General features: G+C 64.9%; 5 protein-coding genes across 5 annotated transcripts in view; all 5 read left to right on the top strand.

Moving 5' to 3' along the window:
* Window positions 1–221: 221 nt before the first annotated feature.
* On the top strand, window positions 222–1,628 carry CHLNCDRAFT_137666 (hypothetical protein; the record flags this gene model as incomplete). Its single annotated transcript, XM_005851347.1, has 4 exons — window positions 222–621; window positions 726–901; window positions 1,013–1,344; window positions 1,451–1,628. 4 exons carry the CDS (start codon window positions 222–224, stop codon window positions 1,626–1,628), a joined length of 1,086 nt encoding a protein of 361 aa, XP_005851409.1.
* Window positions 1,629–1,849: 221 nt separating this feature from the next.
* CHLNCDRAFT_137665 (hypothetical protein) lies at window positions 1,850–2,679 on the top strand (the record flags this gene model as incomplete). Its single annotated transcript, XM_005851346.1, has 4 exons — window positions 1,850–1,968; window positions 2,144–2,218; window positions 2,345–2,427; window positions 2,585–2,679. 4 exons carry the CDS (start codon window positions 1,850–1,852, stop codon window positions 2,677–2,679), a joined length of 372 nt encoding a protein of 123 aa, XP_005851408.1.
* An 810-nt stretch (window positions 2,680–3,489) lies between these two features.
* CHLNCDRAFT_137664 (hypothetical protein) lies at window positions 3,490–4,519 on the top strand (the record flags this gene model as incomplete). Its single annotated transcript, XM_005851345.1, has 5 exons — window positions 3,490–3,608; window positions 3,803–3,877; window positions 4,012–4,094; window positions 4,252–4,301; window positions 4,460–4,519. 5 exons carry the CDS (start codon window positions 3,490–3,492, stop codon window positions 4,517–4,519), a joined length of 387 nt encoding a protein of 128 aa, XP_005851407.1.
* A 496-nt stretch (window positions 4,520–5,015) lies between these two features.
* On the top strand, window positions 5,016–8,025 carry CHLNCDRAFT_137663 (hypothetical protein; the record flags this gene model as incomplete). The annotated part of the gene is made up of 5 exons (XM_005851344.1): window positions 5,016–5,225; window positions 5,347–5,801; window positions 5,960–6,182; window positions 6,298–6,407; window positions 6,597–8,025. 5 exons carry the CDS (start codon window positions 5,016–5,018, stop codon window positions 8,023–8,025), a joined length of 2,427 nt encoding a protein of 808 aa, XP_005851406.1.
* Window positions 8,026–8,385: 360 nt separating this feature from the next.
* The window catches only part of CHLNCDRAFT_137662 (hypothetical protein), a gene marked incomplete at both ends in the record, with an annotated part of 4,558 nt that continues 3,371 nt past the window's right edge, over window positions 8,386–9,572 (top strand). The window contains 4 exons of the mRNA XM_005851343.1: window positions 8,386–8,568; window positions 8,689–8,783; window positions 8,941–9,026; window positions 9,306–9,394. Of these exons, the coding sequence (XP_005851405.1) occupies window positions 8,386–8,568; window positions 8,689–8,783; window positions 8,941–9,026; window positions 9,306–9,394 (453 nt within the window). The remainder of the gene's footprint in view (window positions 8,569–8,688; window positions 8,784–8,940; window positions 9,027–9,305; window positions 9,395–9,572) is intronic.

The raw sequence follows: 9,572 nt of genomic DNA, 5'->3' as shown, positions 1-9,572 counted from the left end.
TTGGGGGGGGGGGGGGGGCTGTGCAGGCCCATGAGGCCACAGGGTCAGTTAGCGACCTTGGCTCGCGAAACAGCTTACTCAGTGCAGCAAGCAGCCACAGGGTTGTGCCTGGCTTGCTGGAAGTGCAGGGGGCACGGGCAGGCTTACCGCCTGCTGTGGAAAATCTCTGAAAGGCACCTGGCCCCTGGTCTCCTCCGTCTGACCACCACCGTAACCACAGCATGACGGCAGCGCTGTATGTGCAGGCGCTCCGCCACGGCTGCTGCCAGGTGCTGCGCCTGAGGCTACCGCCCTGGCAGAAGCTGCTGCTCATTGGCCTGAAGGCAGTGGCCATCACCGGATACTTCGTGGGCAAGCTGCGCAGCTGGAGCAGGGCGTCCAATGGCAGCATGCGCGAGGCGCGCCCGCGCCGCCCGCTCCCCAGCTTCCTGTGCAGTGGCGGCCCAGCAGGCGGCGCAGTCGTGGTGGTCCCCGCCTGCATAGCGGGGCGTCACCAGGCAGCACGGCTGCAGCGGCTGGTGCATGGGGTGCTGTTTGGGCAGCAAGAAGCCCCGGCGGCGGTGGTTGTTGTCGACGACTGCAGCCCTGTGCAGGTGGCAGACTTGCTGGCAGAGGTGCAAGGTGAGCGCATGCCTGCTGCTGGGATGCTGCAGTGATGCTGCCATCCAGCACAGGGCATCCAGCGCAGGATATTTCTTTCCCTGGCCACGCTGACCTTCCTGCAGGCGCAGCCCCAATCGGCCACCAACCACTGCTGGCCGTCCACCGCCTGCCCACCAACCAGGGCCTTGCTGCCGCCTGCAACGTTGGGCTGCAGCTGGCGGCCGGGATGGGCGCTGGGGTGGTGCTGTTCACTGATGACGACTGCCAGCCAGATGCAGACTGGGTGGCATGCATGCTGGTATGCTGGGGGGTGGCCTCAGGTTGGACCCACACTGCTTGCATCTGGATGCACTCTCGCTGCTGATTGGTCCCTGGTAGCCCACTGACCAACCAAGCAGCTTTGCCGCAGGCTGCCCAGGCGCGCACACCGGGGCTGGTGTGCGGCCGCACGGCGGCCACCCGCCCCGGCACTGCCGTGGGGCTGTTCCACGATGTGTTTGGCACGCTCAACGGCCGGCTGCTGCCCGATGGCAGCCTGCTATATGGCTGCACCTGCAACCTGTCGGCGGCGCTGCCCGCCCTCCAGGCCGCCGCCGGCAGCGGCGCCCCGGCAGCAGGGCCCTTCCCAGCGCCCGCCTGCGGCAGCAGTGGCTTGCTGCTCTTTGACGAGAGCTTCTCCATTGCCGCTTTCGAGAACGTTGAGTATTGCGTGAGGGCCAGGAAGGCTGGCATCGCCATCAGGTGTGCCTGTCTGAGCTGCCGACACCCAGCATGCAGGTGCGCACAGCTTCATGATCATGATGAGCAAGCGCGGCCGTGCCCCGCCCCGCCCCGCCCCGCCCCACAGCTATGCACCGGAGGCGCTGGTCCTGCACGACTATGCCTACACCCCAGCGGCTCTGTTCCGCCAGTTTGCCAAGCATGGCAGCCAGGAGGGGCTGATGGCGCTCAAGCACCGAGAGTACCCCGCCTTGCTGGCCGCCTCCCGGGACGTGCCCGCCGTGGCGGCTGGAGCCTGCAGCTGACCAATAGCCCTGTTGCGTGCTGTCACGACTCGATTGCCAGCATGTGCCTTGGATGTAGACGTCCCAATCATGGATGTGAGCCGGTGGCGGCGGCGGTGGGCCGGGGTGGAAAGCAGGAGTAGGGTTTGGTGCATGCATTGGGATGCCTCGTTTGCCTTCCGGCCACTTTTCTCCTCTCCTACCCATCCTCCTAGTCGCCAGTCTGCACACCACCGAGCAGGATGAGCGGCATCGTGGACAGGCTTCGCAAGCTGAGCGGGCGGGCCACCGAGAGCGAGACCCCCAAGAGTGAAGTCTCCAGCCCCAAGACCAACCCGTGGAGGGGCGTGTTCGACCCAGCGTAAGTCCTGCGGCCACTTCCGAAAGCTGATGGCATCGCCCTGATCGGCGGTGGTGCCGGCTGCTTTCGGCGCTCAATGACTGCTTCGGCGCTCAATGACGAAGTCCGGCAGTTTGCAAGAACATCAACCGGCCGCGCCAGAATCACGCCGCCGCCGCCCCTGCCGCTTCTGCAGCTCCAACCCCAACACGAAGAACGCAGGCCGCAGCTACTACGACACTCCCGACCCTGGAAACCCCAAGACCACCTGGTACGGCTCGTGCCCTGTGGCTGTATGTTCGAGCTGGAACAGCTGGCTCCTCTAGCCACTTGTGCGATGCGCCGCTGAGCATCACTCCTTCCCCTCCATCAGCTTGCCCTCCCTGGCTTGCTGCAGGGATTACCACCTGGATGCTCAGAACGCGGCCTCGCACGACGTGACCACAGCGGCGTTCAAGGCCATGGGCGCCAAGAGCACGAGTGAGCCGACAGCTGCCAGCCCCCAGCTCTTGTTTGAGGCCACACCGCGCCCTTCCTGCAGCAGCCCTGCGGTCATCGGTTCCTTGCAAACCTCGCCCCGTGCACCTCGCATCACCCTCCTGTACCTCTCCCCCTGTCCCTGCCTGCCTGCCCACAGGCGACGAGCTGGATGCTGATGCGCTGCGCAAGATGTTTTCGGCGGACCGCGTGGAGAACATCATGCAGGCGGCCGACAAGAACAAGGCGAGCTAGGGATGCCAGATACGCTGTGGGCTGGCTTGCAGCTCGAACAAATTCGATGTTTGCGTTGGATGGCCTGCCTCAATCCTGGACTTGTTGTGTGTCTCCCCATTTGGTGATTGCAGAATGGGAAGATCTCGTTCTCCGAGTTCTGCTCGCTGATCCGCAGCCAGGAGTGCCCATGAGTGTGGCGGAGCGCCAGCGGCGAGTGGAGGGACATCGAAAAGGAAGGGGAGAGGCTCAAGCCCTTGTGACCAGCAGACCTGCCGCGCAGTGTTGAAGCAACTGTGCCTCGAACGAATGAGGGATGCCGAGTGAACAACGAGCGCAGCAGGCGGCGCCCATTGGCAGCTGCAGCCGCTGATTACAAGCGGCGCCGCCATTTTCTCGCCAACGTACGATCCTTTTGCAGGGCACATTGTCTTTTATATGCATGCCATGGTCATCCCTCTGTATTCATACCCTGCCTGTGAACTAGATGCAACGCTTTGTTTTGCAAGGAATGTGACCTGCTCTCCACGGGCGGCGGCCAGCAGGGGGGCACCTGTCGCCTGCCAGGCAGGCACTGGCAGTGCGGGCCGTGCCCTGTGGCGGCTGACATTAGGTGCTGTAACGTGCCCCACAAACTGGAAGTGTCGGGAATGGTTGCCTTCAGAGAAACGAAAGAGATGCACGTGACGCCAGATGAGCAGTTCATCAGTGGCGGGTCCGTGGATGGTGCCTACACAATGCAGGGCAAGCATGGGCAACGTTTGCCTTTCGGTCACTTTTCTCCTCTCCTACCCATCCTCCTAGTCGCCAGTCTGCACACCACCGAGCAGGATGAGCGGCATCGTGGACAGGCTTCGCAAGCTGAGCGGGCGGGCCACCGAGAGCGAGACCCCCAAGAGTGAAGTCTCCAGCCCCAAGACCAACCCGTGGAGGGGCGTGTTCGACCCAGCGTGAGCTACAGCAGACTTGCGAAACAGAATCTTCGGAATGGGCATCGCCGGTGGCGCTGCTTCTGCGCTCAATTACTGCGTCTGCGCTCAATGACGAAGTCTGGCAGTTTGCAGGAAGAGCAGCCGGCCGCTCCAGAATCACCGCTGCCGCGCCAGAATCACCGCTGCCGCCGCCCTCTGCCCCGCTGCTACAGCTCCAACCCCAACACAAAGAACGCAGGCCGCAACTACTACGACACTCCCGAACCTGTAAACCCCAAGACCACCTGGTATGGCCCATCCCCTGCGGCTGTGTGCTCGAGCTGGAAGAGCCGGAAGAAAACGTTTCACACGTGCAATGCGTCGCTGAGCGACATGCCCCTGCCGCCCCTTACTCTGGCTTGCCCACCCTGGCTTGCTGCAGGGACTACCACCTGGATGCTCAGAAGGCGGACATGCCCGACATGACCACAGCGTCGTTAAAGGCCATGGGCGCCAAGAGCGCGAGTGAGCCGACAGCTGCCAGCCCCCAGCTCTTGTTTGAGGCCACACCGCGCCCTTTCTGCAGCGGCCCTGCGGTCATCGGTTCCTTGCAAACCTCGCCCCGTGCACCTCGCATCACCCTCCTGTACCTCTCCCCCTGTCCCTGCCTGCCTGCCCACAGGCGACGAGCTGGATGCTGATGCGCTGCGCAAGATGTTTTCGGCGGACCGCGTGGAGAACATCATGCAGGCGGCCGACAAGAACAAGGCAAGCCGGGGATGCCAGCTGCGATCTGGGCTGGCTTGCAGCTCGAACAAATTCGATGTTTGCGTTGGATGGCCTGCCTCAATCCTGGACTTGTTGTGTGTCTCCCCATTTGGTGATTGCAGAATGGGAAGATCTCGTTCTCCGAGTTCTGCTCGCTGATCCGCAGCCAGGAGTGCCCATGAGTGTGGCGGAGCGCCAGCGGCGAGTGGAGGGACATCGAAAAGGAAGGGGAGAGGCTCAAGCCCTTGTGACCAGCAGACCTGCCGCGCAGTGTTGAAGCAACTGTGCCTCGAACGAATGAGGGATGCCGAGTGAACGAGCGCAGCAGGCGGCGCCCATTGGCAGCCGCAGCCGCTGATTACAAGCGGCGCCGCCATTTTCCCGCCAACGTACGAACCTTTTGCAGGGCACATTGTCTTTTATATGCATGCCATGGTCATCCCTCTGTATTCGTACCCTGCCTGTGAACTTGATGCAACGTTTTGTTTTGCAACGAATGTAAACCGCTCTCCACCCCCGCAGCGCCCTGTGTGACGTGCGCTGTGCCGCCTCGCGGGCTTCAAAAACGGTTTGGGTTGCATGGTCGCCCAACCGCCTCCCAGCGCACATCTCCCACGTGACATGCTTCAAAAAGCCTTTTAGCCGGTTGGCCTGCCAGGCCACGGCTGCGACAGGCGGATGGCGGCCACGCTGCCTGCCAAGCCCGTTGCGCTGCGAGATGCTGCGCAGCAGGCGGTGTACTCCCAGGCGTTCAAAGATGTGGCAGCGCACGTGGAGGCGGACGACGCCTTCGGCAAGGTCAAAGGCGCAGTGGAGAGCCACTTGGGCCTGCTGCAGAAACAGGCACAGGTCCGGGTGCGGAATTGGCTGAAGAAATTGTCGGAAGAGGTGCGCGCAAGGTGGTGTATGTGCTGCTGCCGCTGCCGCCGCCGGCTGCCGCCACCTGCACCAGCTGCCGCAATAGCCCAAACCGCGCTTCCCAAACTCTCGGCGCCGTTCTCGAATGCAGACAGCAAACGTGGTGTGGAAGAAGAACCGCAACGCCTATGCCCGGCTGCTGCTTGAGCAGCTGCGGCGCGGCATGCTGGCAGAGCCATTCAGCGCAGCGCCTCCCGACGGCCCGCTGCCCACGCTCCCTAAGCACTTGGCATACGCCTTCAAGCCGGCACGCGCAGGCAGCCCCGCCGCTGTCACCGGCACTAGCAACGTCGCAGCGGCGGCAGCAGCAGCAGCGCAGCACAGCCCGGCCCACGAGCAGCAGCAGCTGTCCGCCAGCGAGCAGCTGGACCAATACCTGGGGCGTGCCGACTTCCGGCGGGCGCAGCACGCAGAGGAGCAGGCGGCGCTGGCCTCGCCGCCTGGAGTAGGCGGGAAGACAGGGCGCGGTGGCGCCGGCAGCGAGCCGCAGTACCTTCCCGGTACCCGCATGCGGCTGCGGGGCGCCGAGGGCCGGCGGGTGGACAGGTGGGAGGCGGGAAGGTGCCGTGGGTGTTGGCCCTCGTGTTTGAAGACAGGCACCACAACCGGCTTGCATTGCTTGTCCTCCGACCTCTTTTTGCTTTGGCTGCATTCCTGCCCTCCAACCTCCACCTCTGCTGCTGTGTTTTGTCACATGTGCGCAGGCACCAGCTGAGCGATGTGGGGTGGCAGCCCAGCAAGCTGGAGCTGCAGGCGCAGCTGGGCGCCTCGCGGGAGCGCCAGTCAGAGCTCGAGTGGCGGCTGCAGCAGATGGAGGGCCTGCTGCACCAGCACTCGGCGCTGCTGCACAAGGGGCAGCAGGCAGCGCCTCTGGGGTCGCTGCTGGATGCAATGGAGGCTGGCGAGCGCGTGTCGCCGCCGCGCCAGGTGACGCAGGGGCCTTGTGCCTTGACGCGCTGCCGCTGCTGCTTGCTCTTCGGTTTCTGCTTTGTGTGGCGTGCGCTCATGAGCGCATCTGTCTGCTTCCTGCTCCTTCTTGCAGCGCGCCGGCAAGAAGGAGCTGGAGGAGCTGATCGATAGGTATGAGGCTAGGAGGCGACGGTGGCAGTCGCCTCAAAAGTCGAGAGCCCCGGCGCCTGTGGTGGCCCCCAGGTGAGTTGCGGGATGAGCCTTGACATGGTAGTGCTGCTGTACTGCGAGGATGTGTACGTTCCAGAGGCGGGCTGCATGAAGGGCTGCGGTGGGGGCCTTGGGGCACACCACCGGGCATGCTTGCTGTTCTGGCTGGCCGGCTGAGTTGTGTGTGCCTGTTGGCCTCCCACACCTGGTGCCTGGATGCAGCGATGAAGCTGAGATCCTTGAGCAGCTGGGCAACTTCCAGCGGCAGACAGAGTCCATCAGGCTGGCGCTGGGCGGGGAGGACGGGCCCTCCCACCTGCCTTCCAGCTCCGTGGCCGCCAACACCAGCGCCAGCGAGTGGGGCCTGCCAGTGGGCACACCAGCGCGGCAGCAAGCCACGGGGCTGCGGGGCGGCGGCTACACGCCGCGGGCGCTGGGCGGGGGCAGGGCCGGCGGCCAGCAGCAGCAGCCTTCGCTGGCGCTGTTCGACGGGCTGCCGCCGTCCCCGGCAGCGCTGGCAGCGAGCCGCTGGCACAGCAACCGGCACGTGGAGCATGCTGGGCATTATGAGCACAGCAGCCAGCCGCTGCAGCAGGAGCAGGCAAAGCAGGCTGCCAGGACTCAGCCCGCCGGTGCCGCCGCTGGCACTCTTACTGGCACGACAGCAGAGCAGCGGCAGCAGCAGCGGCCTCGGAGCCCGATTGGCCCCGACATCAGGCACACCAAAAAGTCGGCGGCAGCGGCAGCGGAGCGGGCTTGCACATCAGCCAGCGCCTCCCTGCAGCGGCTGAAGGCCAGCCGGCCGTGGGCAGCAGCAGCAGACACCCCCAGCTCAGCCCCTGCACGGCAGCCTTTTGTGGCAGCCGAGCAGCGGCAGCAGGAAAGGGGGCAAGCGGCAGCAGCAGCGCAGCAGCAGCGGCCGCACGGACCCTCAGAGGCGCAACCACCACCCCTCGATGAGCGGCGGGAGGCCCAGCAGGAGGCGCAGCAGCAGCAGCATGCAGATAGCACAGCTGATCCGCAAGACAATGTGGCCTTGCAGCAGCCGGTGTGGCTGGCGCCGCCGCTCCCGCCAGACAGCAACGCTGCACTTGTCGCAGAGGTGCGCCAGCTGCGCTCCAAGCTGCTTGCCAGCCTGCAGAAGCATGCCCCTGAGCTGGCTGGTGGTGGTGGCACTCCAGGCATCAGCAGCAGCCGCTTCGGCGGCTCAGGCAGCTTGTCGGCTGCAGCGACCAAGTTGCAGCAGCGGTGGCAGGAGGAGGGCGACAGCGAGGCCGATGCGTGGCGCTTGCCAGCTGTACCGGCTGCCAGCCCTCCAGCCTCTGCCAGCCACAGCCGTGTTGGACTGGACAGGCCGCTCAGCAGCCCCTGGGCAGCGCCACCGGCGACAGTTGCCTGCAGCAGCAGCAAGTACAGACTCACAGATTTTGGCAGCAGCGGCCGCCTGAGCATCAGCGGCGGCGATCTGTCGCCTGCCCTGCCCCTGCGGAGCGGCGTCGGCACCCCAGCCAGCCTCGGCAGCGGCCTTGGCAGCCTGGCGCAGCCAACCAGCCTGGATGTGGGGGGCAGCCTGGCCCCGGCAGGAGGCTTTTCGCTGGAGTCATTTGAGCAGCAGACCGAGGCGTTGCGGCGCCAGCTCGCGGGCGTCTGAGCCTTCCATCTGTCGCCCACCTGTTGTTGTTGTTTTCTCTGTTGACTTGAACCGACCGTATTGAACACTCTGTTGACCCATCCGTGACCTATCCTGTAATTTGTGTGACAGCCAGCTGGGCGGCACCTGGGCACCAGCGCCGCAAGCCGTATCGGTCAGCTGGCGGTGTGGCAGCCATGTGCCGGGAAGCAACTTGTTCGCTGATACACCCTTCATAATTGCACACTGCAAGAGTTTCTAGCTCATCTGGTGTACGGTCGTGCACCCCTATGTCGCCCTCGTAGAGAAGGCACAATCGCATCGCAAGCTCGCAAGCGCAGTGGCTCGGGACAGGCTCGCCACACAGTGCGCCGGCCAGTCATGGCGCTAGCGACACGGGTTGGGGCCGTCCTCCTGCTGGCCGCCCTCCTCCCCACCGCCACCGCCCGCAACTCGCCACGGGTGCGCAAATACAACTGGCGCGTGACGCTCGACGTGGCCGCCCCAGACTGCTTTGAGCGGCCGGTCATACTGGTCAACGGCCAGCTGTCGCCGACCATCGAGGTGGAGCAAGGAGATATCCTCCAGGCGCGCGGCAGCCTGCCTTGGTCGCTGTCCGGCTGCGCATGCCCCAGCTTGCCCAACCCCCGCCTGCAAGCATCTTGCTTTGCACGCTATGTGCAGTTGACCCTCCACAACCTGATCCCAGAAGACTACCCTTCGGTACACCGCGGCATCACCATCCACTGGCATGGGTGGAAGATGAAAGGCATCCCCTGGTAGGCACCTGGGCAGGCGGGGCCTCTTGTGCTGCCAGGACTGCTGGTCTCGGCTAGGCTGGGTTGGATGCCATTTGATGCCAGTGGCTGGGCCACCACAGGGGAATCAGTCGCCGCCTTTTGCTGTACATTTGCCCACCTTTGCCGCATTGTGCAGGTACGACGGCGTCGGCTCCGTGGAGTTGTGCCCTGTGCTGCCCGGCCAGAAGATGACCTACAGGTTCCAAGTCAACGAGATGCCGGGTGCGTCTGCAGCGCCAGTCGCAGCATGCCTCGCACTGTGGGCAGGCGCGGGCAGAAGGGCCTTTGCCGATGGTGCACCTGCATGGCTGACGGCGTGGCGCTGCTCAACCTGCTTGATAGCAAGCTGCAACAGAAGGCTTGCAGTCTGCGGTTGGCCAGAGGGCAGGTTGGCAGCGGGAGTGGGTGGCCAGCTGCCCTTGGCTGGCTGAGCCGCCTCCCAGCCTCCCAGCCTCCTGACCCAGCGGTGCGATCACCACACGTGCCGCCCGTTTGCCACAGGCACGTACATGTGGCACGGCCACAACGGCGCCGACCGCGTCGACGGCTTTGGCGGCCCGCTCATCGTGCGCCCCTGCGGCACGCCGGTGGTGCCGCTCAAGTATGATGGGGAGCGCACGCTCATGCTGACCGACTGGTGGCACACAGGCAAGCAGCCGGCGCACGCCTCTGCCCGCACCAGGTGGTCAGGAAGCCAGGAAGCCCCTAACCCTGGGGCGGCCTCCCATCTGAGCGGCTGGAGACAGTCGACCCTCTGACACTGACCCC

The sequence above is a fragment of the Chlorella variabilis genome (assembly GCF_000147415.1).
Source record: "Chlorella variabilis unplaced genomic scaffold CHLNCscaffold_2, whole genome shotgun sequence".
NCBI lineage: Eukaryota > Viridiplantae > Chlorophyta > Trebouxiophyceae > Chlorellales > Chlorellaceae > Chlorella > Chlorella variabilis.
Note: the sequence above shows the minus strand (reverse complement) of the source record. Positions and strands in the feature narration are given on the sequence as shown.